At 38.2% G+C, this 26,956-nt stretch overlaps 1 protein-coding gene across 1 annotated transcript in view; it reads left to right on the plus strand.

The window, feature by feature from the left end:
* The window catches only part of ME1 (malic enzyme 1), a gene marked incomplete at both ends in the record, with an annotated part of 189,115 nt that extends 171,187 nt beyond the window's left edge, over window positions 1–17,928 (plus strand). Inside the window, 5 exons of the mRNA XM_079716087.1 lie at window positions 3,546–3,651; window positions 5,245–5,387; window positions 8,129–8,302; window positions 13,736–13,834; window positions 17,761–17,928. Coding sequence (XP_079572213.1) covers window positions 3,546–3,651; window positions 5,245–5,387; window positions 8,129–8,302; window positions 13,736–13,834; window positions 17,761–17,928 — 690 coding nt within the window. The remainder of the gene's footprint in view (window positions 1–3,545; window positions 3,652–5,244; window positions 5,388–8,128; window positions 8,303–13,735; window positions 13,835–17,760) is intronic.
* Window positions 17,929–26,956: the final 9,028 nt, after the last annotated feature.

Genomic DNA, 26,956 nt, shown 5'->3' on the forward strand with positions numbered 1-26,956 from the left:
GAGCAAGCAGAAACAGCAGTTACTCTTAAGGCCTAAGCTTGGAGCTGGCACACTGTCATTTCAGCCCACATTTTATGGACCAGAGCAAGCCTTATGTTCAAATCCAAAGGCAAGGAGTAGGAAAGTATACTCTGCCTTTTGTAAAAGAAACTGTAAAGTATCATGGCAAAATCGCTGACACAGGAAAGAGATGATGAGGAACTGGGGCCTAAATCAAAGTCTGAATTATCAAAACTTTTAGGGGAGGATTCTTGTGGCATGCAGATACCTCTGTTTTCTTATTTGTGAATAATTATCAATAAGCCTAGCTACTTTTTACATGCTAGGATGATGCTTAATTAATCTCTGTGATTGAGATATGTAATTGAAATAAATTTCCCAGCTGTGAAGCTAAGAGAGTAGAGGATGGGGGCACCAGGTAGCCTCACCCCCCATTTAGTGCAAATTGTAAAGATTTCAGTATTGTAATAATTTTTATATTATTAAAAGGCAATTAAAAAATCTTATAAATACAGAAGAATGGTTTGAGAATATTTAGTGGTTACTCACAAAATCAGTCTAGGTTTACATCAACTATTGGTGTTAGACCTATGACAAGTTGTAAAAAGGCTATGATAATAGGTTTTATGGAATGATTTGATGCTTCCTGATGAAAATATAGCAACTGAATTTATATGGTTCTCTTGACTGATTTTTTCTTTAATAAACATGATGAACAAGAATATACACTAACAATATTTGAGTTAATGTTACTAGAGCCTAGAATGCTCTCTCCTGAAGTGAATATGAAACAGGAAACCAAATTTGATTTGGAATGAATTAAATAAGGTTTTTAAAAATTGAGACATAATTGACATATAATGTTATATTAGTTTCAGGTGTACAACATAATTATTCAACATTAGTATATATTGTGAAATGATTACCACAATAACTCTAGTTCACATCCATCATCACACATAGTTACAAATGTTTTTTTCTTGTGATGAGAACTTTTAATATCTACTCTCTTAGTGACTTTCAATATACAGTATTATTAACTGTTGTCAGCATGCTGTACATTACACCCGCAGGACCTATTTATCTTATAGCTGGAAGTTTGTACCTTTTGACCCTCTTCACCCATTTTTGCCTCCCCAGCCTCTGGCAACCACCAATCTGTTCTCTGTATCTATGAGTTTGTTGTTTGTTTGTTTGCTTTTTGTTTTTTCAGGTTCCACGTATAAGTGAGATCATATAGTATTTGTCTTTCTTTGATTTACTTCACTTAGCATAATGCCCTCAAGGTCTATCCATGTTGTCACAAATGGCAAGATTTCCTTTTTTTTTGTTTTTTTTTGCGTTACGCGGGCCTCTCACTGTTGTGGCCTCTCCCGTTGCGGAGCACAGGCTCCGGACGCGCAGGCTCAGCGGCCATGGCTCACGGGCCCAGCCGCTCCGCGGCATGTGGGATCTTCCCGGGATCTTCCTGGACTGGGGCATGAACCCGTGTCCCCTGCATCGGCAGGCAGACTCTCTACAACCAGGGAAGCCCAAGATTTCCTTTTTTTATGGATGAATAATATTCCTATGTGAGTGCATGTGTATTTTCTTTGTCCATTCATCCATTGATGGACACTTTAGGTTGCTTCCACTTCTTGGCTATTGTAAATAATGAGGCAGTGAACATGAGGCTACATATATCTTTTCCAGTTAGTGTTAAGTAAGATGATTTTTCAGTTTCTCAGATGTAGTATATTTTGATGTGCAGGGAAGAAAAGGTAAGATAAAACTTTTTAGAACCCAGGAGTCAGTAATGGTGAATTCTGTTATTAGGATGTTGTTAGCTCTTAAGTCATGCTCATGACAGAAAACAGTGATACAGAAATAGCACTTTACAGCAGACTACAAAAAAAGTTACTGGAATTATAAGTGCTAGAACTATGGTTTTTCTTCTTCACAAAAATTTTAATTATAACAACTAACTTTGAGTTCTTGTTAAAAACTGGGCACAGTCCTAAGTGCTTTAGATGTATTATTTAATTTGCTAAAAAGCTGATGAGGTAGAAATTCTAATTATTCTTATTTTATAGATGAAACGAGTGCAAAGAGGTTCATATGTTTCAAGTTACCTATAATTTACATGTATTACTTCTAAAAACAAAAATAAAAGGCTAACCTTTTTATAAAAATTTTTGCTTTATATTGGAGTATAGTTGATTTACAATGTTGTGTCAATGTCAGGTGTATAGCAGAGTGATTCAGTTACACATATGCATATACCTATACTTTTTCTGATTCTTTTCCCATTTAGGCTGATAATAACCTTTTAAAGCAAGAATATTGTACCATCTTCAGGATTAACAATTTGCATACAAGTTGACATATACCATTTGTAAAGTGTTTTCTCCAGGGGTGTACTGTATTATTGGAAAGACTGATTTCTAGCACCTGTCTTGGGCAAGTTGCTTGATGTCTCAGAGCCTCTGTTTCCTCATGCAAAAACCTAATTGTATTTGCCCTACTTTTCAAATTGTTGAGGGGATCAAATGAAATATGGGAAAACAACTTATAAGCTATAAAGGACCATATAAAGTTAGGTAGTGATTTATTATGTAGTCAAAATCTTAAAAATTTATAGGTAGAATATTGTTATTATTTTTATAATTTAAAAGTCAAGTTTAATAAGTAGTGCACTTAATTTAGCTATTACTTCCTGGGAACAAAAAGCTATTGTATCACTCATTCTTTGATGAAAGCTTCAGTGAAGTAATGAGATTGAATAATAGATGAATGAGGAGAATTCTAATTTGAGCAGATTTTTATTCCTCGTCGTAGAAGTGTGGATGAGAATTTCATCTTCAGATCTACTAATTATGTGGAAAGATACAATACTGAAAGAGCAGAAGAAAAAAAAAAGGAAGGACCAGATTTTCAGCTAACACTCCTCACCCCCATCCTACTTTCCTTTTTGTAGCTAGGATATTAAATTAGATGTTTCCTAGATAATAATACATGGTACAATTATAATCAAAACATTACAAAATAAAAACATATAAAGCTAGTAATTATGTGGAACATCAAAGTATGATATAAATATGGCATCAAGTTCCATTCTTAGTGAGTAGTCCATAAATTATTTGTGCAGCCGCTAAAGGCAACTCTGCACACTCTAAGACAGTGCTTTATCCATACAAATCATGTCTAGTAAACAGTATCTTTATTTAAATGATGTTTTTCATTGCTCTTTGTTAATGCCAGTTTCTCATAAATGTCTGTAGACTTGGGATTTTAAATATTAAATAATAATTAAACAAGGGAAAAACTTTATTTTGTTCACTGTTATATCCCCATTGCCTAGCACATTGTCTGAGACAGAAATCTTTGTTGCAAGAGTGAATGAAATAATACTCTGGTAATTGGAAAGGGGACTTTAAGAACAGCTGGAAGACATAATACATAAAAATGTTAAGCATAAATATGGGTAATATGCGTAATATTCTGAAATTTCTTTGACTCTCACATGTTTGGCAGATTTATCATTCCTTTTTATTTGCTGTACTTAGGGACGTGCTGCCTTAACACAAGAGAAAGAGGAATTTGCCCATGAACATGAAGAAATGAAGAACCTAGAAGCCATTGTTCGAGATATAAAACCAACCACCCTCATCGGTGAGCTTTGGCTTCTTTCTTCCTCCCTGCCATAAACCCTACCTCAACCCCACGTGGGCCTGATTTGTTTTCCTACTGCTGAATTTTGAGACGTAATTTAGCTTTTTAAAATTCTAACCTTTGGCGTTCACAAACAAAATTACGCGTTCCCTGAAGCAACAGTACCCCCTAGACGCCTAGATTTGTAAATGCAAGTAAGTGCCGTCTTCTTAATCTTACTGATGATCCCAGCTGAAGTGTGTGGTTCCCTCTGCTCACTCTGTCAACCTGCCAATACCTGGCATATCCAGCGCTTTGCCAGGCTTGATTATTCCAAATAGACAGTGGTTCTAAAAGGGAGGTGGTGTGGCCCCGAAAGGAAACACTTGGCAACATCGGAAGACATTCTTTGGTAGTCACAGCTGGAGGGAGAAGAGGTGGTCAGAGCTACTGACATGAGTGGGTAGAGACCAAGGATGCTGCTCCACAGCCTCCAATGCCCAGCGAAGCCCCCCCCCGCCCCAGTAAGGAATTGTCCAACCCAAAATGTTAATGGGGCCAAGGTTGAGAAAGACTGAACTAGACCCTCCTTGAAAACAGGGACCGTATTTCATGTCTTTATATAACTCAGTGTGTTTTACACTGAAATTTTGCAAAGGAGCTACTCCATTGTTTATGTCTCTTATTTGGGACGGCATCAGTGTCCTCAATAATTTAAGTTTTTATCCCATCTCTAGATTGGGCAATTTGCCTCATGTAACTCAGTCCTTAAATCCTTAAAGCAGAAAAAAAAAACCCAATAACAAAATTTTAGCACAGTGTATTACACATAGTAGGCACATAATAAATGTGCACAGTAAGATGTTTGCTATGGACAAATTTGTTGTGGTTGAAAAAAACTCAAAGACAGTTTTGAAACTTTATATCCTTTATTTTGTGTGTATATAATGTCAACCCTTACTTGGTATTATACTCCATTTCTAGAAGCTCCTGTGAAACAGATGACAATATTGAGAATAATAATGCGAACCATAATAAAAACAAATACTTACTCCACGACAGGAGTTAATGGGTACTAGTAAGCCTTTATTGTTGTTTTTTACAAATACGTTCCATCAGGAATCTTACTTTTTCCATTTTCATTACGCTAATAGCTTTATTCTTCTGTTCAGTTTTTTTCAGTGAGTCATACTTCAGTTTTATCATTGAATCGGATGATTGTCTTAAGTGTTAGCACTCGATTATAAAATATGATTGCTTTATAGCCTGAGAGACTCAAATATACTTCTAGAATTGTTTACAGAGAGATAGTATATATTAGACACATTTATTTCCTGATAAAATTGCCTGTAATCAGAATTCCTAGTGATTGGTCACTAAATTTATTAATGAGTCAAATGTTAAAGCTGCGATTTTTTTTATTGATACTTGTAGATTTGTAACCTTAAAGGTTGTTGGCATTAACAAACATCTCTTTTTTGTCACTTTAATACAAATATTCTATGTTTTGTTTAGGGGTATTACAAAATGACCTGACATGTCTCATTGTTTTGGGGGCACTGGATTAATTAACCAATGATAGTCCTATTCACTGGTTTCTTATTTCTACGTTAGGAGTTGCTGCGATTAGAGGTGCATTCTCAGAGCAAATTCTCAAAGACATGGCAACCTTCAATGAACGGCCTATTATTTTTGCTTTGAGTAATCCAACTAGCAAAGCAGAATGTACTGCAGAGCAGTGCTATAAACTGACCAAGGTAAAGCAAAAATGGAACTGATATTTTAATAGTCAAATTGTGATGCTTTATAAGGGAGCTCAGGGTATCTAAGGTGCTTACCGGTTAACCTTTAAAAATTTTATAACCAAGACTGAAAGAACAATGAACAGGTCGTGAAGGATAAGAACCATATCCTTTTTTAGAATCTTGTATAAATCCTGTTCTTCAATAAAACAAAACAAACTTTGTAATGTTTTATTGATAATTTTCCTCAAGTGCTTTGGAAGTATCTAAGATTTAAACATAAAAGTTAAAAAGGAAAAAGCTTGATCCTAGATACTGATTAAAATAGCTTCTAACTAGCTATTCCCAAACATTGAAGCACACAGTATAAAACCACAGTCTTGTTTCTGCTTTGCTAACTCCTCCTGGGTTTGGATTTTGATGGCCTGGGTGGAGCATTTGGGCAATTATTTTGACATCCAGCCTGGTTGGGATAGGAGTCCTCAAAGCTTCAATACTTCACTGTTTCCAAAAAAGTGACTTATTTTATACTGTGCTTGTATTAATATATATTTGACCAATATGTTGACAAGAGCCCTTTTTTTCCTTAAAAGACTTGAAAATGTCATTACAACAAAACAGAATTTGAGTCACATATATCTAACACTTTTATTTTGGAAAGAAATCTAAAATGAACTGGAAAAGATAGAGTTACGTCACTGCATAAATCTAACTCAATGCATAAATAAAACTGCATAAATGAAACTGGATGGCTCTACTTCTTTAATACTGTATCCTTAAATGCTTATTACTAGAAATGATGAAATTTTGCAAAGGAGCTACTCCATTGTTTATTTCTGTTATTTGGGACGGCATCAGTGCCCTCAATAATTTAAGTTTTTATCCCATCTCTAGATTGGGCAATTTGCCTCATGTAACTCAGTCCTTAAATCCTTAAAGCAGAAAAAAAAAACCCAATAACAAAATTTTAGCATAGTGTATTACACATAGTAGGCACATAATAAATAAGTGTTTAAGTAAATATTTTGTTTTGGCATATTTCAAAAGACCTCAAAATTTCATAGATTCACCTATAATAGATGTAAACAAAATTAGCCAAATTTCTATAGTTGTGTTTTCAAGTTCAAATGTGTCTGATATAAATGGCCTAAACTCTTTCTTATGATTTTGCCTAATGCTCTTATGTTGCTATATATAAAATTAAAAGTCATTTTGAAGCTGAAAACATTGGTTCAGCCAAAGAATTACAGAACAAGAAAGGGGCTATCTGTTGCTGGATGTGAGTCTCTGCTGCTTCAGGCACAGGTGAAAAGTCATTAGGAAAGGTTAAAAACACAAAAAGACCGTTGAATTCTGAAAAACTGTAATTATACCAAAAATGATATGGAGAGGTTTCCTTCTCCATATTAACAGTCTATATATATGAGGATATTTAGCTGTCTGTCGTTTATTTAATACCATTCCTCCGTAAAATAGGATGATGCTAGAGTGATTGGCCGGGGTGGAGGAGAGGCGGGCAGCAAACAAGCGTGTGTAGAATGTTGCAGGTCTCTTTCTCAAATATAATTTTCAAAGGTATATATATCAAATATGTATATCAAGTGATAATTTAGTTACATTAGAAATTTGCTTGTAACAAAACACTTTATCTGCTAAACAAAGCAGACTTGAAGGTATCACACTTGTCTGAAAACAAAACCTAATTTTGTGCAAGACATAAGTGTCTGATATACACCTAGATGAGAATTTCTATTTTTTTCTCATCTATTTTCCTCTTTTTATATCCTGAAAAGGTTGAATCATGTTATACTTTACCTTTATAGAAAAGGTATAGTGTGACATTTGTTAAAAATGAATAAGTTAATATTATTAATATCATATGGATTTAGACTCAAGGTATAAGAGGGATGAAATTTATAACCCAATCTATTACCATTTAAACTATGCTTTGGGGATTTAGTGCTTTTTTAGACTTTTCAAATGCATTTCTTAGATTGTAGTGCTTTATTTGTTGAGGGTTTCCTGTCCCTGTTTTAGAAGCCTGAACGCTTCCATCTACATCGCCTCCCAGATCAGACAGACGCCTCCCTTTTGACTGGCAGTATGGAATACAGCACCTGACGGGCCCTAAGTTCATGCCGTCTTTAAGCCTGTAATACATGAGGTTCCTCAAAAATATTATGATGAAATATTAAGACCAAGAAAAAAATAAAGACAGTTTTAGACAATTATTGATAATTTAATCTTATTCTTATCTGCTAACCCCATTTGTGCTAATGAATTTTTTTCCTATATGACTTTTCAGATAATTCTTTACAATACAGAAATATATAAAATTTGTCCCAGTGATTACATTGGGAGCCTGTTGACCTCTAAACTGTAACCTAAAATGTCATCCTTTCCAAGATTCAAACATTAACCAACCTTTTTGTCTTCAGAAGCCTGTAAGTGGAAGTCTGCAGTCTAGAGATGGTTGATGGGCCCGTGGGTTGGACCACTGCCAACAACAGGATGGTGGTCTTGGGGTCTCCTGTGTTTTGCATGCTTCTCCTAGGGATAGAGAGGAAGATAGAGAACAGAAATAATCACTCGCTCCAGAGCTTACTGCCAGCATCATGATAGCTTGCTCACACTTATCAGGAAGTCAATGAAAAATCAGACTTCTTTCTAACTAGTCAATACTTGAATTACTCTCTTATGATCCATTTGTCTGAAGATAGCCTGCCTCTTTTTACAGTTGTGTGTCTGTGTTGCAGGGTCGTGCCATTTTTGCCAGTGGCAGTCCTTTTGACCCTGTCACTCTCCCAAGTGGACAGACCCTATATCCTGGCCAAGGCAACAATTCCTATGTGTTTCCTGGAGTTGCTCTTGGTGTGGTGGCGTGTGGACTGAGGCATATCACGGATAAGATTTTTCTCACCATTGCTGAGGTATTGTAAAATACTCTACGTTCGCCACGGCTGTAAAATCTCAAATCGGCTCATTGCAGGTTGTCTACTGTTTTATTTATTTAGTATCCCAGCTCACTCTCTAGAAGATGTAAAGTCCAAAGAAGAGCAAATCTTTCCCAGTAGAGAGTAAGGGATGGGAAGTAAGTTCACACTGAGTCACTAGGAAAGGTTGCTCTTCAGTAGCCAGCAGGAAGACTGTTCTGATTTCTTAAAAGAGGGCTTTTTTTACATTGAAGTGCAGTTGATGTACAATATTCTATGTTACAGGTGTACAGCATAGTGATGCACGATTTTCAAAGGTTATACTCCATCTAGAGCTATTATAAACTGTTGGCTGTATTCCCTGTGCTGTACAATATGTCCTTGTAGCTTATTTTATACCTAAAAGTTTGTACCTTTTACTCCCCCACCCCTATCTTGCCCCTCCCCCCTGCCCTCTCCCCACTGGTAACCACTAGTTTGTTCTCTGCATCTGTGAGTCTGCTTCTTCTTTGTCATATTCACTAGTTTGTTGTATTTTTTAGATTCCACATATAAGTGACATCAGACAGTATCTGTCTTTCTCTGTCTGACTTATTTCACTTAGCATAATGTCCTCCAAGTCCATCCATGTTGCTGCAAATGGCAAAATTTCATTCTTTTTTATGGCTGAGTAGTATTTCATTGTACATATATACCACATCTTATTTATCCATTCACTTGTTAATGGACACTTAGCTTGCTTCCATATCTTGGCAATTGTAAATGATGCTGCTATGAATATAGGGGTGCAAGTATCTTTTCAAATTATAGTTTTGTCTGGATATATACCCAGGAGTGGAATTGCTGGGTCATATGGTAGTTCTACTTTTCATTTTTTGAGGAACCTCCATACTGTTTTCCACAGTGGCTGCACCAATTTACATTCCCATCAACCGGGTACAAGAAAAGAAACCTTTTTTCTTTTTTTTTAAATCTTCACACTTTTGATTATGTTCTGTGACAGTAATGAGACAATAAAAATTTTGTTTCCAAATTATGGAGAAGTGGTAAATATTTCTCCATGGAGAACCTACCTAGATGATGGCTTTTTTTGGGGGGCGGGGGCATGCTGCGTGGCTTGCGGGATCTTAGTTCCCCAACCACGGGTTGACCCTGGACCCCAGCAGTGAAAGCACTGAATCCTAACCACTGGACTGCCAGGGAATTCCCGATGATGGCATTTTGAAGATTTAAGATGACAGTCTGTTAGAGAACGAACTTATGGTTACTAGGGGGAAGGGTAGGGGGAGGGATAGTTAGGGAGTTTGGGATTGACATGTACACACTGCTATATTTAAAATGGATAACCAACAAGGTCCTACTGTATAGCACAGGGAACTCTGCTCAATATTCTGTAACAACCTAACTGGGAAAAGAATTTGAAAAAGAATAGATCCATGTATATGCATAGCTGAATCACTTTTTTGTACACCTGAAACTAACACAACATTGTTAATCAACTGTACTCCAATATAGAATAAAAAGTTTTAAAAAAAAGAACATACCTCCAGTATCTATCTATCTACATATCTATCTAATAATCTTTATAGTACTATACTAATATAAGCATTATGGGAAAAATATGACAGTCTGATATGGTGTGGTGAAGTGTTTATTATTCAGGGTGCAGTGTAGAATACAGAAACCACTCTAGTATTTCAAGCAGAGAAGAAATTAAAACAGAGAATTCGGTGTTTGTAAAGTCACTAAAAGGACGGAAGTGGGCTCTTCTGTGGGCCTTCAGGAAGGATTCACAGAACAGCACAGAGCAGAGCCGGTAGGGATGCTCTGTTAGGCTACTATCTAGAACTGTGAAGGGTCTGAAATTTCACCTTGCTTGCAGGCTAACAAGTCAGCCTGCCACAGATTCATAGATGCTGGCAAAAGACACAAAACTCTTAGGTCAGACACAAAGGCACAAGAGGTACTCTGAACCTAAGGCTCCCATCAGTTCCCCGTGCCTCGCAAACCTCAGGGGGATGATACAGTGGTTGGACCGATATTTGTAAAATCATGAGCTTTGGGTAATCGGAATGTTCACCTGGTTGATACGTCTGAGGAGGATGCAATTCATGAAGGAGGAATTTGAGTGAATTTCTTCTCTCGAAATGAAACCACTGTACAACACGCTAACTAAACCCAACCAAGTAAAACCTGATTAATGTTCACATATTTTCATCACGCAAACAGACTTTTCTTTGCGTTGTGAAAGATTTTTATGTTATTGGTGTGATCTCAAGTAGCCTAAACCCGGGGTTTTGTGCCTTGGCATCATTCTGTGAGAACAGAGGTCGGCCAGCTCTAATGCTCCTTTCTTTTTCTTCACTGCATTAAAAGCATGGTGTCTTAGAGCTTCTTTGACCAAGGAAATCTTGTAAAACCAAGTAGATGTCTAATTACTTAGGAGGGCTTTTCAAAGTTGTTCTTACATTAAGGGAAATGTAGTCGTCTTTTATAGCAGACACATCAGAAGAAGAAGATGCTCTTTTTACTCGTGGTAGCCGGTGTTTTCTTTCCTAAATAACTCCAGCACCCTCTAGTGACAAATTTCATGAAAAAAAAAAGTCTTTCCAGTAAATCTACCCAAGGAAAGTAATAATTACTCTCAAACACCTCTGAAGGAAAACAGTAAGATGTGGTGAGGTTACTGGTGTTATTCTTATCATAGCCAGCTATCTCTCCGGCTGAATCTCGGCCTTTCCACCATTCTCCTCTTAGGCTTCAACATGATATTCCTGTTTTTCATGCCACCTCGTTGTTTTCTTTGTCATCCTTTCAAGTCCCCCTGCCCCCTTTTTAAAGATTTTTTTGATGTAGACCATTTTTTAAAAAGTCTTTATTGAACCTGTCACAACAGTGCTTCTGTTCTATGTCTTGGGCCTCTGGCCGCAAGGCATGTGGGATCCCCGCTCCCTGACCAGGGATCGAACCCGTACCCCTGCATTGGAAGGCAAAGTCTTAACCACTGGACTGCCAGGGAAGTCCCTCAAGTTCCTTTCGACCGATCTTCTTCCTAGTGTTCAGTTTTTTGTCCTCACTTTTCTCTTTCCTTTTAAAGTCCACTTTCACAGATCTCACGCATTCTCTTACTTCCATCATCGTCATTCTGAAAGGGGCCAAGTCTGTATATCCCTCTTCTTATCTTTCACCACATCTCCAGTGACCTGATGGGTATTTCCACCAAAATGCCCTGCTATTTCCTTCAATACAGATGTGGAAAACCACTCCTTACTTCCCATCACCCTCAATATCCACATTTCTGTTCGTGACGTCCCCTTGCTGAGCAGGCACCGAAGCTTAGAAGCCTGATGTTCTTCTTATCCTCCCTCAACCCAAAGCCTTTAAACACACCAGGCATGTGCACACCCACGTAACTGCCCCATGTATCATCCTGCCTGGAAAACTCTGAGACTCATTCTCCACCTGTCTAAGCCGATCTTCAGGTCACGGCTTAAGTCCCACCTCATCCTTGGGTCCTTCTGTGGCCTCTCTGACTCATTTTGATCTTTCTCCTTAGCCATGGCTGTCTTTAGCAAACACTTCGTTTGATTCCTAGTTGTGTTATGCTCTCGAGAGTTTCACGTGTTAAACAATCAAGTCTTGCCTTATATTTAAATTGTATGTTATCTTCTCTAAAGACAGGAGGTCTCCCATATACTTCTTTCAAAACACCAGTAACACTAATGCAATACTAAAGCACGTAGCAGAAACTTAGTAAATACTTATTGAATTAAATAGAGCTATTTATCAGTGAGAATAAATACAATACCACAGACACACCTCTGGAGGGGGCAAAAAGAAGAACGTTCTTGTCTAGATTATATTTTGTAGTTACCAAAAGTAGCATGTAGGAGATCTAGGTGAATGTTTTGTTTGCCCACCCCAGATCTAGTAACTGTTAGGATTATTGTCAAAGTACTAATTGGGTCTCTTATGGAACTAGTAATGTCATTGGCACCAATCTCAAAGACTATTCCTGCACATTTTTATATCACAAAGAGATTTTTGGATCTCTCGGTCCTCTGGACGGTCTCTTGGACCTCTGGTGCTCCCTGGGGACAGCCCTGCTGGCCCTGTGCGGTCTGTACAGCAGCCTGGAACAGTCTCCTCCCTCCTGTTCACATCTGGGAGGCAAACCTGGGCCTCCTACCCTGACACCCTCCTCCTAAGTCGCCTGCTCTGTGTTCTCTCATTCTCCTCGCCCCACCCTTTCTGCTCTCTGCCCAGAGGGCCCTAGAGAGATCCCCACTGACAGCAGCGCCTGGAGGAAACTGATTCATATAAGTCACTGGATAACTGAAAACCCAGGTAACTTTAACATTGATATAATACTATTATCTAACATATAATCTAAATTCAAATTTGCCAGTTATGCATAAAAAAGACCTTTATAGCCTCTAGACTACTCTTTTCATCTGCAAGAGCATTTCAGCCTTTCTGTTTCTTTTTATGGCGGTGACATTTTGACGAGTACAGGCCAGTTGTTTTTTACAATGTTCCTCATGATTTAAGTTGTATGGTTATAGGCTTTGGTTTAGGTTCGCCTAATAATTGAATCCTTCTCAGTGAATCACATCAGGAAGCACATAATGTCAATTTGCCTCATGTTTTTAAGCTACTTTATTGAGGTGTGATTGACATAACAAGAAGCCATATATCTTACAACTTGCTGAATTTAGAGATAAGTAAGTATACACCTTTGAAACCATCACCACAATCCATGCCATCCACAAATCTATCACCTCCAGAAGTTTTTTCCCACCCTCTTTATTATTATTATGAATGTGTATGTGATAAGAATATTTAACACAAGATCTACCCTTGTAGCCCATTTTCATGTCTACACTGTTTCCTTTAGAAATAGGGAATGGTTTGGGGACAGCAAAGGCTGAGGCTAGTTAGGTGATTTGGATGATCCAGAATCTGTATCCTGCTTTGCCGTGTGAGTCGGAAACAGCTCTCTCAGCCTCCGGCTCTACCTCCTGTGCGAGAGTATGTGAGCTGGGATCAAGGCCTGACCAGCCTCTCCTCCTCTGTTTTCAGGGTCATTTTTCCATCACTTTTCTCATCCTTCTCTGCCTTTCTTACCCTTCTTCCCCCTGTCCCTCTACTGCATCAAACAAGAAAGCTGCCAGCGTTTCATTGTACAGTAGAAAAGGAACTGGGTTAAGAGGAAACCCAGACGCTCATCCCCATCTTTTTCGCTATTTGTCTTCCCCCACCAGTCACCAAGCCTCTCTGAGCTCAGTTTTTCCATTGAGAAAGGGAGAGATGCAATTGGATGATGGCGTTAATGGGATCTGCTTTTATCCGCGACCATTCACCATTATCCTCACAACTATCACATTCTATGGTATGAAGTCTTTTTTTCTCTTTTTTTTTTTTTTTAAGGTTATAGCTCAGCAAGTATCAGATAAACACTTGGAAGAGGGCCGGCTTTATCCTCCTTTGGACACCATTAGAGATGTTTCTCTGAAAATTGCAGAAAAGGTAAAACCACTCTTGTTTTGAAGCCTCATTATTTTCCCTTCCACCTATGGCTGAATGTGCATGTTTAGGTATTAAAAATCCACTTCCTTGAAATATCTTACCAACTTATTATGTCAGAAGTCAGAGAAATGAGGCCTGGTGCTTCGGCAGAGCTTAGGAACTATGTTTGATCCTTAGAGATGGGTTGAATCATTAATTTCCCCATCCTTTTTCTCTCCCATAATTCAGATAATTCATCAGGGTTTCATTTCAGCTAAGCTTCCTCCACTTGGCCTTTTTTTTGGTTGGTATCTTCCATATGACACTGAAATAGTCACCACAGTATTGCACATATGGTAGAGTGACAGACCTTGAACCACCTGCCTTATCCATGTCTCTGTGGATGTGTGGCACCTTGAAAATCACAGTTGATTATACTGGGCAGAAAGCGAAACAGTGAGAACAAAGAACTCAAAGCTGGCTGGCGTGGCCGGTGAGCTCTTCAGGGAACTAGCCAAGAAGAACCTACATTTTCTACAACTAAGACGAGAGAGAAACTGACTCCTTTTGCAGGCTAGTTGTATTCATTTACTAGGGCTGCCATAACAAAGTGCCACAAACTGGGTGACTTAGGTAACAGAAATTAATTTTCTCACGGAGGCTAGAGATCTAAGACGAAGGGGTTGGCAGGTCTGGTTTCTTTGGAGGCCTCTCCCTGGCTTGTCGATGACCACCTCCTTGCTGGGTCCTCATGTGGCCTTTCTGCTGTGTTTGCACATCCCTGGGGTCTCTTTGTGTGTCCAAGTTTTCCGTTCTTATAAGAACACCAGTCAACTTGGGTTAGAGCCCACCGGAATAGCATCATTTTAACTTAATTATCTGTTTAGAGGTCCTGTCTCCAAACACAGCCCCATTCTGAGGTACTAGAGGTTAAGGCATCAACATTTTCAGGTGACGTATTTCAGCCCACCATAGTCGTCATATGTTGAAACTAGGGTTTCTCAACCTCAACGCCACGCACATGTGTCTGGGTAACTCTGTCACGGGGGCTGTCTTGGGCATTGTTGGATGTTTAGCAGCATCCTTGGCCCTTATTCACCAGATGCCAGTAGCCTCTGCAACAGGTGTGACAACCGAAAATGTCTCCAGACATCGCCAAATGTCCCCTCGGAGGCAGATTTGCTCCTGGCTGAAAACTAAAGAGATTGGCAAGTTTATCAGAACAGCACCATTTAGATTTCATATGTCATGATTTATTTTGTTGATTCAGGGTAGATGCTTCAAAAACCAAGTAATCCTTCAAAAAAAAACTTCAGATAATCTGCTTGGTTATCTATTTAGGAAAGAGTATGCTTATGTTTTCTCCTAATTTGTATCTACTAGTTTTAAACTAGTTTGAATTATTAATACACTGAACATCACATTATCACTTTAAGTTCATTTTGAAGGGTTCAATGAAAAGGAGTAGCATATGATCAGAGGGGTGAGTAAGAAGACGAGGGACAGCAGGAGAGTATGAAAAACTCAGATGTTACACCTAGAAAGAGGAACGAATGCTGAGTGGATAAATAGAAATTGGGAAACCTGGACAGAGAATCAGCTTCAGGAAGGAAGGTGATATAAGTAGACTGCAGGTTTGTGGTATCCATGGCAGCGGGTTGGCCAAAAGGTTCGTTGTGGTTTTTGGTAACGTCTTACAGAAAAACCCAAACGAACTTTTTGGCCAGTCCAATACGTTCAAATGTACAATTCTAACAAGTAGATGGTGATGACTGAAACTTAAAGAGAGGCTGCATGTAAAGGTGGTGGATCATCTACACGTGGTAACAGGTGAAGCTCTCGTCTTCCAGAGAGTCTGGCGTTGACGAGGAGAGAGTGAAGATTTCACTGAGAGAGTGCATCGTCAGTACAGTGTGTCCTGGGAGCAGAAAGAGGAATGGATTTCCACAGAGTCTGTGTCAGGAATGAAACAGAACATTTTATTATAAAAAAGTGATACAGCTGTTGCAAAAGAGGCACAGGGGAACTTTTGGGGGTGATGGAAATGTTCTGAAACTGGATGTGGTAACAGTCGCCCAACTCTGAATTTATAGAAATAATTGGATTATATGTTAAAACTGTTGAATTTTGTGGTCAGTGAATTGTAACTCAAGAATATCTGTTAAAAACATAGTAATACCACATCATAGGCACTCTGAAAAATAGAAAAGAGGAAAATACCTGATATTCAACTTTTCTAAAACAAGCATTGTCATCATTTTGGCGTGTGTGTTTGCTTGCAGTCTGTTTTCATTTGTTTGCTTTCTTTTCTAACACTGTTGTAATAACGTGTAAGGGTGTATTCACATACTTTTGATCATGCTTTTTTCATAAACATTTTTCCATAATACAGCACAGTCTTTATAACTTTAATTTTTTCATAAATGCATAATTTTACATTGAGAAGAGATACTTAATCATTCTGATATTCTTCAAGATCACGCTTATTCAAATAAGTCTGTCATACAAGTAGCTCCTTAATGATTGCTTTCTTAAAAACTGGAGTGAATTAAAGAGCACATATGGAGTGATTAATTTTGACAACAGGGAGAATCCATTCTTCTCAAAAAAAAGTAGAGGAGGAGAATGTTTGAAGATACGGAGGAGACAGTTTGAGTTGAGGAAAAGAGAAATTGAGATCATTCTCTTTGATCAGTTGGAATTTTCTCAGCAGAGTGATGAGAGTCAAACGGAGATGTGAGGAGGGGAAGGTTTGAAATTGACTTCAGGGAAATTGACTTGAGACAAAGTTTTTTTCGTTTTTGATTTTTAAAGGGTAAAAGCATAATGTGCAACCACATGGGCCCAAGTAAGGTTAGGAAAAGAATGACATGGCAGGAGACAGCTCTGAAAGGAGAAAACCAGCACTGAGGGTTCCCCACAAAGACGTGGAGACAAGGTTCTGTGATACCAGCAAGGTACAGAGCATGGAGACTGGCTCCAGAGCCCCGCTGATGAGAATCAGGAGACCCTGGGATAGACAAAGAGGTTCCGTAGGAGGCCGTGGTCAGAATCGGGATTGCTGAAACTGCAGGGTATCTGAGTTCAAATTTAGCAGGGATTTTCAGGTATTTAGTTCAGTTAATTATCAGTCAAGTCATTTCAAGGCTGTTAAGACCGACTTATCTGAGAAATTCTGATAGTATCACCCATGAGTAAATCTGTACTATTCACACTTCCCTTTCTTGCTGATACCGTAGTCTACTCTTGTTACATGATTTATAATTGCATTTTCACTTTATAGCTTCTTTGTGATTATGTGTTCTATTATAATACACTTAATTTTTTGGAAACAGACAAGATATAAATTAGAACTTAATTTTTTGATACATAAAAAATTCTTTTTTTAAAATTGAGGTATATTTGATTTACAGTGTTAATTTCTGCTGTATAGCAAAGTGATTCAGTTAAACATATATATATATATATATATATACACATACATACATACATACACATTCTTGTGCTATACAGTACGACCTTGTTGTTTATCCATTCTATATATAATAGTTTGCATCTGCTAATCCCAATCCATCTCTCCCTGGCCCCTCATTCCCCCTTGGCAACCACAAGTCTGTTCTCTATGTCTGTGATTCTGTTTCTGTTTTGTAGATAAGTTCATTTGTGTCATATTTTAGATTCCACATATAAGTGATATCATATGGTATTTGTCTTTCTCTTTCTGACTTACTTCACTTAGTATGATCATCTCTAGGTCCATCCATGTTGCTGAAAATGGCATTATTTTGTTCTTTTTTATGGCTGAGTAGTATTCCATTATATATATATATATGTACCATATCTTCTTTATCCATTCATCTGTTGCTGAAACAGATAAAAAATTTCTGACGTGTGTTCACCATCATCTCTATCCATTAAAATAATTAATATTCTTTTCTTATTTCTAGATTGTGAAAGATGCATACCAAGAAAAGACAGCCACAGTTTATCCTGAACCCCAAAACAAGGAAGCATTTGTCTACTCTCAGATGTATAGCACTGATTATGAGCAGATTCTACCCGATTGTTATTCTTGGCCTGAAGAGGCCCAGAAAATACAGACCAAACTTGACTAGTAGCTTAATAGCTGATATTTCTAACTCCATTAATGAGATCTTGAAGTCTTTCATAATTTTCAAAGATTGGAATCTTTTATAATGATTCATAATACACTAGAGTAAGATAATTTTACTTTAACAATCTAAAAATTTATGGAAGAATATTAGTATACTTTACAGTAAACATCTCACTAGACAATTTTACTTCATTTACTTTATGGTTATTTATGGTGTCTATCTTAATTATTTTGCCCAAGTTCTGTTTAAAAGCTGTTGTAACTACTACTGAGAAACCCATCATTTTTATATAGGGAGCTAAGGGGAAGACTAAAATTAGTAATAAATTGGTATCAGTATTAAAACCCATAATTCTTTTGTTGTTCATTTTATTAAAAATCTACTTTGTAAAAAAAAAAGATCGAAATGAATTTAGGCATAGACGAACTTTTGCTAAAAGCAGAAACAACACTTACTCTGTTGCCTAGAGAAAAACAACTCCTCAGGTATTTTTATTCCAATCCTAGATTATATCTGTTCTTTTTGTGCAGCTGAATTCTAACATTTCTAAGAAAGACCACTGCTGTTTACAATGCCTCGTGCAGCCTTAGATTTTAATGTTCTTTCGACATTGTTCCATCTCCTTATCACCTTGGTCCTCAGTCAGAAATCCCTTCATAAAAGCACCTTTCTTTCCCCCTGACCAAGTGGTCAGCTCCACACCATTGCTGCTGGGCCTTTGTGGACCATGGCCCTATCCTGAGGTTGGTGCCTTCAGCTGAGCACAGCCTGAGAAGTGGGCAGAGCTGAGAAGAGTGGGTGAGCTCCTTGAGAAAGGGCTGCCTGTGGAGTTGACGTCTTCAGACAAACACAGACAAACATCCCCAGAGTCAAGGCAAGCTGGGTTCCCAACTGAGTGACCTGACCTAAAGTCCCCTTGATTAGCTCAGGTAATTAAGAGCTCATTGTGTTACAGCAAACTCACTTTCCTCTGGGTTTGAAAAAAGTTTTGTAACCGCTTCCCCAATATCAGAAATTATCTTTACATCAGATATTAAAAATATTCTAATTACGATCAGTAGTTACAGCCCAGAAATGAATGTTAATTTCAGGTTTTACTTTTGAAGTTAGTAATTGAACCAATGGAAACAACTGTAAGTTCTTAAGCTCAGGTTCAGTAACATTTACTATTTATTTATAGAATTCATATATGGAGACTTTTTTGTTTTTGAAGTAATGCTTTTAAAGAGTGTAAGAAGATGTTCAAGGTAAACTATAGTAGTACATGATTTCATTAAAAGTTGAAGGTTACACAAGTTGTTTTAGGTGTCAGTAGAAGGGGTAGGGGTATTTCTGAAAGTAACATTTAGTCAAGAGTTTCCTCAATATAATTATTTTGAAAAGATCCGGAATGCCTATTTCTCGTCTAGTTTCCATGTTGTCTTGTAGTTCTAACTAAATGTATTTACTTATGCAAAGATTTATTAAAGCATAGAAACAGTGAATGAATAAAATTATAAAATAGTTGTCTTTTTTTCTTGAAATATTGTTACACTTAAAAATGACAATGCTGGGTCTTGGCAGTCATATGATAGGGAACTTGGAATTTTAAAAATATTTCAGTAGCTGATTTCACTATGAAATTCATTCATTTAATATATGTGTAGTCATATTTGCTGTATACTGTTATGAATGTTGTCCTTGTCCTCAGAGAAAGGTAATGAAATAAACATTCGATGATTACTTAACCAGGTACCAGGTAGTCTATATACCTTATCCTATTTAATGTAGTCCCCACAATTCCCTTAGGAAGTAGATAGTTTAAGTAATGTGCCAAGTCCACAGAGCTCATAAGTTAAGGAGGAGGACTCTAAATCCATGTTTACCTTTCTCCATAGTCTGTTCTCTATTCACTAGAGTACAGTTAGAACAGCACTGTCGAATAGAAAAAAACAAAGTCACATGAGTAATTCCTGTCCTGTGGCCTCATAAAAAGAAGAAACAGGTGGAATTCATGTTAATATATTTTATTTAAACCAACATATCCAGAATATTATAAAAAGTATTGAGATATTTTTACATCATTTTGTTCATACTAAGTCTCCAGCTTTTTCACATTTACATCAAAGATATTTGCATATACATCAAAGTCATGGGAACATATAGAACAATGGAATAGAACAGCTCACAGACAGACCCCCTGAATATATTAGTTACAGAGTTAGCACAAAATTCAACACATAAAGAATAGAGTGTTTAGTAACAGGATTGGGACAGCTACCTACCTCATGGACCTACAACCTCACCCTATATAAAAAGGAAGAGTTTAGGGCTTCCCTGGTGGCGCAGTTGTTGAGAGTCCGCCTGCCGATGCAGGGGACACGGGTTCGTGCCCCGGTCCGGGAAGATCCCACATGCCGTGGAGCAGCTGGGCCCGTGAGCCATGGCTGCTGGGCCTGCGTGTCTGGAGCCTGTGCTCCGCAACGGGAGAGGCCACAGCAGTGAGAGGCCTGCGTAATGCAAAAAAAAAAAAAAAAAAAGGAAGAGTTTAGATGGATTAAAGACCTAGGTACGAATGGTAGAAATGTAAAGTTAATAAAAATTACTGTAGCAAAATATCTTTGGGACCCCTGCAAAACACAAACATGAAGTAAAAACTGGACGTGTTGCATTCTCTAAGGATAGGAAGGTTTTGGCTGATAAGTGGGTGCTGCCATATAACAGTATAAAGTGAGGAAATCCAGGACTGTGGAATAGGTTGTTTGCTTCTATGGAGATGGATTCATAAAGAAAGAGATAGTTTAGGTTCAGAGGCTTACATTCTCAGCTCAAGGCACCATATAAACACTAGAAAAAATGCCTCTATTTTTGCTAAAAGAGTCTCTTCTCCCTTACTCTCTATAAGGCTGAAATAACAGAAACCCAAGGTCATACTTCATCCTTCTAGTTGCCAGATTTTAACAGGAGTTGTATTCACAGCCTCACCAGGACTCTCATGTGAAAGTGAAGAGTATTGACCAGGAAACAGGAGGATGTTGATTTGGAATGGGGATCTATGGGTAGGGAGATTTGGAGGACTTGTGGTACCCTAAAGTAGTCTTGAGTTCTGACAGTCCTGTGTCCCAGGAAACCTCACATCCCCAGGCAAAGCAGCACAGTTGGCAAGTCCTTCCTTGCTCTTCCTGCCTAAAGAGGCTGTTACTGCCTTAGGTGAAGATCTGGTAATGACCTCACTCCATCTCCTCCCAGATGACATCTCATGATCTCTGTAGGCATCATATCAGAGACCAGCATGGAGAGGAGCTGTGGTGGATACAATTAAGAGGGCAAACCCAGGAGGAGAGGACTCCCACCAAAAGAAGTCTAGACTTTGCTCATTTACATTGGCAACATCTGAGGAAAACATATGGAATTCTGAAAATGTACTGAGGATGGAAAAGTGTAATTTGGGATTGGGCAGACTTGACTGTTGGGGGTGCACTTGCCACAGATCCTGCATCTAATGTGCTGCCTTGAGCAGCTGAAAATGATTCTGCTTGTTGGTTCAGTTAGTTGACTGAAATGTAGACTTGATAATGACACACATTAAATGAAATTGAGAACGCAAACGTTCCTTGAGATAATATAAAGGTATTCAAAGATTTACAGAGTTGGGAATATGGGAGTAATTTTGTCATGTGCAATCTGACCATCCTAATCCTAATGATCTCCTAAGTCTCCCAAGAGGACCTATAGCTGAACCTCCTTTCACTAAGACCTTGAGAAATAGATTGGTGAAGGGATTAGTAGCATCAATGAAAAGCATTTTTTAAATTGAGATGTAATTAACATATAACATTATATTAGTTTCAGGTGTACAAGGTAATAATGTTTGTATATACTGCAAAATGATCACCACAGTAAATCACCATACCTAGTTACAAGTTATTTTTCTTGTGATAAGAACTATTAAGATTTACTCTCTTAGCATCTTTCAAATATGCAATACAGTGTTATTAACTATAGTCACTATGCTGTACCTTATATTCCCATGACTTATTTTATAACTGAAAATTCATACCTTTTGACCCCCTTCATACATTTTGTCCACCCCTCCATCCCCCACCTCTGGCAACGACCAGTCTATTCTCTGTATCTATGAGCTTGTTTGTGTTTTGTTTTGTTTTGTTTTAGATTCCATATATAAGTGAAATCATATGGTATTTATCTTTCTCTATCTGACTTATTTCACTTAGCATAATGCCCCTGAGGTCCATCCATGTTGTTGGAAATGGTAAGATTTTATTCTCTTTTATAGCTTGTGTGTGTGTGTGTGTGTGTGTGTGTGTGTGTGTTATCCACTCATCTGCCAGTGGACGCTTAACGTTGTTTACATGTCTTGGGTATAGTACATATTGCTGCAGTAGGGCTGTATATATCTTTTCAAATTGGTTTTTATTTTCTTCAAATACCCAGAAGTGGGATTGCTGGATCATTTGGTGGTTCTATTTTTAATATTTTAGGAACCTCTATACTGTTTCCATAGTGGTTGCACCAGTTTGCATTCCCACTAGCAGTGCACAAAGTTCCCTTTTCTCCACATCCTCACCAACATTTGTTATTTCTTGTATTTTTGATTATAGACATTCTAACATGTGTTATCTCATGGTTTTGGTTTGCATCTCCCTGGTGATTAGTGATGTTGAGCGTCTTTTCATGTACGTATTAGCCATCTGTATGTCTTCTTTGGAAAAATGTGTAATCAGATTTTTTTTTGCTAATGAATTGATGAGTTCTTTATATATTTTGGATATTAATTAGCCCCTTATCAGATATGTGATTTGAAAATATTTTCTTCCATTCAATAGGTTGCCTTTTCATTTGTTGATGGTTTTCTTTGCTGTGCAGGAGCTTTTTAGTTTGATGTAGTCCCACTTTTTAATTTTTACTTTTGTTGCCTCTACTTTTGGTGTCAAACCCAAAAAATCATCACCAGAATTGATGTCAAAGAGCGTACCACCTGTTTTCTTCTAGTTTCATGGTTTCAGGTCTTTCATTCAAATCTTTAATCCATTTTAAGTTCATTTTTGTGTATGGTGTAAGATAGTGGTCTAGTTTCTTCTTGTGCATGCGACTGTCCAGTTTTCCTAACACCATTTATTGAGGAAACTGTCCTTTTGCCACTGTATATTCTTGGCTCCTTTGTCATAAATTAAACGATATATATGTGTGGATTTATTTCTGGGATCACTTGTTCTGTTCCATTGATTTATGTGTCTGGTTTTATTCCAATAGCATACTGTTTTGATTACTGTAGCTTTGTAGTATAGTTTGAAATCTGGAAGTGTGATGCCTTCAGCTTTGTTCTTAAGATTGCTTTGGTTATTCAGGATCTTTTGTTGTGCTGTACAAATTTTAGGGTTGTTTGTTCTATATCTATGAAAAATGCCCTTGTAATTTTGATAGGGATTGCACTGAATCTGTAGATTGCTTTGAGTGGTATGGACATTTTAACCATGTTAATTTTTCTAATACATGAGCATATAATGTCTTTCCATTTATTTGTGTCTTCTGTTTCTTTCATCAGTGTCTTATATTGATAGTTTTCAGTGTACAGTTCTTTCACCTCTTTGGTTAAATTTATTCTTAGGTATTTTGTTCTTTTTGATACAATTGCAAATGGGATTATTTTTCTTGATTTCTCTTTCTGATAGTTCATTATTAATTAGTGTATAGAAATACAACAGAATTTGTATATTGATTTTGTACCCTGCAACTTTACTGAATTTGTTCTAACAGATTTTTTCGTGGAGTCTTTAGGGTTTTCTGTATATAATATCATGTCATCTGTAAATAGAGACAGTTTTACTTCTTACTTTCCAGTTTGGATCCTTTTTATTTCTTTTTCTTGCCTAATTGCTCTGGCTAGGACTTCCAATACTTTGTTAACAAAAATAACAAGAGTGGGCATCCTTGTTGCTGATCTTAGAGGAAAAGGTTTCAGGTTTTCCCCATTAAGTATAATGTTAGCTGTGGGCTTGTCATATATGCCTTTATTAAGTTGAGGTATGTTTCCTTGATACCCTCTTTGTTGAGAGTTTTTATTATAAATGGATATTGAATTTTGTCAAATGATTTTTCTACATCTATTGAAGTGATATGATTTTTATCCTTCATTTGGTAATATGGGTGTATCACATTGATTGATTTTCTGATGTTGAATCATCCTTGCATCCCTGGAATAAATCCCACTTGATCATGGTGTATGATCCTTTTAATGTATTATTGAATTTGGTTTGCTAATATTTTGTGGAGGACATGAAAAGCATTTTAATGACTCTTCTCTATGAGCTGGGAAATGCTGTAGTTAAAATGGACTTCTTATTTCAATAGAGACATCAGAATCTTGGGGCTACTAGAGGCTTAAAAAGCAGCACTTTGCAGTAATTAACAACTGGAGTCAAGGTGGAAACAGTTATCATAATAGGGATCAGGTCCGGTGTAATCAGAATAGTTTGGCCTACAGAAATCTTTGCTGGGGACCAGTAAATCACAGGGTCCCAGAGCTTGAAATGATGCTGAAAAATTGAACTAGGAACTCACAGGTCTTGATCAAGAAAAATAGATGCTGGTGTATACAACTGATAGAGCTACAGCAGTGCATATCAGCTGAATGTCAGTTTGGCTTAGGACCAAAATGTGGACAACCCATGTAAGTCCTACTTGATATGTATAACAGTAACAGTGGAAAAGCCTGACCAGAGCCACCAAGACAGAGTATCAAGGCCCTCACCAAACTGCCATGCACAGATATAAATGAAAGATCCCTAAGGTGAAGAACTGTAATATGTTTCCCAAATCTTCCTTTGAGGCTCCACTTACTAGGGTAACAATGCATTACAGAAAGGAAACCACTAGGCATTTGGGAAATCATCTGGCAACAGTCTGAAACAAATACAAATTTCTGAAACCATTGTGATCTACTGGACAAAGTGTATGCTATAGGAATGAATCCATCCTCTAGTTATCTTCCCAGTGAAGAGTTAGAATTAATTTCTTCATTGTCTATGGCAACATCCCCACATTGGATCCATGATACATAGAAAAAGAGTTATTCTGGCAAGAGGTACCAAATGATTTGCCAAGGTAAGTCCCGCCATCAAAAGCTTTAAAAGAAGCAAGGGTATGATTTTTATCACATCTGGACTTAAATGATCTTTGGCATGTGCAAGAGAAAGATAGGGCTCGAAGAGTGACAGCATTAGGTTCATTAATTTAATCAGATGCCGATTCTAACTGTAGCTGTTGTCAGACAAGTTCTCTTTCTTGGAGCAAATCAGTAGGTAGCTATTAATTTGGCCAGTGCTTTTTTTGTTTTTTCTTTATTCAAGTAAGGAGAGGGCACCTGTAGTGTCAGTTTATCAATAAGCAACATTAAAGATTGTCTTCTCAGTCTTCCCTGGTGGCGCAGTGGTTGAGAGTCCGCCTGCCGATGCAGGAGACACGGGTTCGTGCCCCGGTCCGGGAAGATCCCACATGCTGCGGAGTGGCTGGGCCCGTGAGCCATGGCCACTGAGCCTGCGCGTCCGGAGCCTGTGCTCCACAACGGGAGAGGCCACGACAGCGAGAGGCCCGCGTAAAGCAAAAGCAAAAAAAAACAAAGATTGTCTTCTCTTAATGTTCCATTAACTCTCTGTGTGCCAGAATATAATTCTTGATACCAGACTTCGATCATCTCACCATTGTACAGGGCATCATGCTGGTCTAACACATTGATGATGATATAGGCTCATAAGACCTGGAGCACAGGTGTCATGAGCTTCTCTGGATACCTGGTAAGATACATCGTGCTGAGGGGTAGAAGATAAATCCTGGGAAAGCACAAGATCCTGCCACCTCAGCCAACTTTGTGGTGGTCTAGTCTTTGGTGTATGTTGGAATATCCTGTCCATAGTGAAGAAAAAATTGTGTGCTCTATTCCACCTACAACTAAGGAGGAGCCTCAGTGTTTGGCGGGTCTCTTTGAATTTTATGTGCGATGCTCAAGCCCGTTTATGGGTTGATCCAAATGCTTGTAGATTTAACTGGGCTCAGAAGAAAAGTTTCTCCGGCCAATCCAGGTTGCAGTTAAAGTGGGTCTACCATGTGGACCCTTTGAGGGAGATCCAATGGGCTTAGAGTTTTGAGGCAAATCAGGATTCTGTATAAAACCAGGATTTTTGAGCGAACCATACCCTCTCCAGAAAATACCTATTCTTTCAACTTACTACTGGGCTGCTTGAGGTAAAAGCAAGTGAAAGAAAATTGTCCTGTTCAAGAGGGTTCTGTGAAGACCTCAATAGGCTCCTTCCAAGCCTTCTCAAGTTCTCAGAAGGATGGCATGTAAGCAGACATACATAGAAACTCACAGGCAACATATTTCTGATTTCATATAGGGATGTTTTTGAAGTCCTTATGTTACGGTGCATCAGCTCATCCAGCCCACTCTTCAATCCATTATGCGAGTATCCTCAGCCCTTAGCCTAACAGACCAACAAGGAATGAAAAGCAGAGAACATATTTGAAGAAATACTGATTGAATTTAGTTAAAAAAAAAAAAGACATGGGGGCTTCCCTGGTGGCGCAGTGGTTGAGAGTCCGCCTGCCGATGCAGGGGATGCAGGTTCGTGCCCTGGTCCAGGAGGCTCCCACATGCCGCGGAGCGGCTGGGCCCGTGAGCCATGGCCACTGAGCCTGTGCGTCCGGAGCCTGTGCTCCGCAACGGGAGAGGCCACAGCAGTGAGAGGCCCGCGTATGGCAAAAAAAAAAAAAAAAAAGAAAGACACAAGCATTTATAATGAGCATCGTTTCCAAATAACCATTTAAAAATAGAATGTATACATCATCAGGGTTCTTGAATTAGAAGCAATAGAGACTGATTCTGACTTTGAAGGAAAAGAGGGGGTGGATGTTAGGTAGCTCAAAGCGGGTTTTGGCCAACTGAGCATTCCGTAGGCCAGAAAGGAGGGTGGCATTAGGGACTCAAGCAGCAAGAGCTCAAAGCCATCTCTCCGGGAGGCTGCTAGAGGGC

Source organism: Hyperoodon ampullatus (genome assembly GCF_949752795.1).
Source record: "Hyperoodon ampullatus genome assembly, chromosome: 12".
NCBI classification, from domain to species: Eukaryota; Metazoa; Chordata; class Mammalia; order Artiodactyla; family Ziphiidae; genus Hyperoodon; species Hyperoodon ampullatus.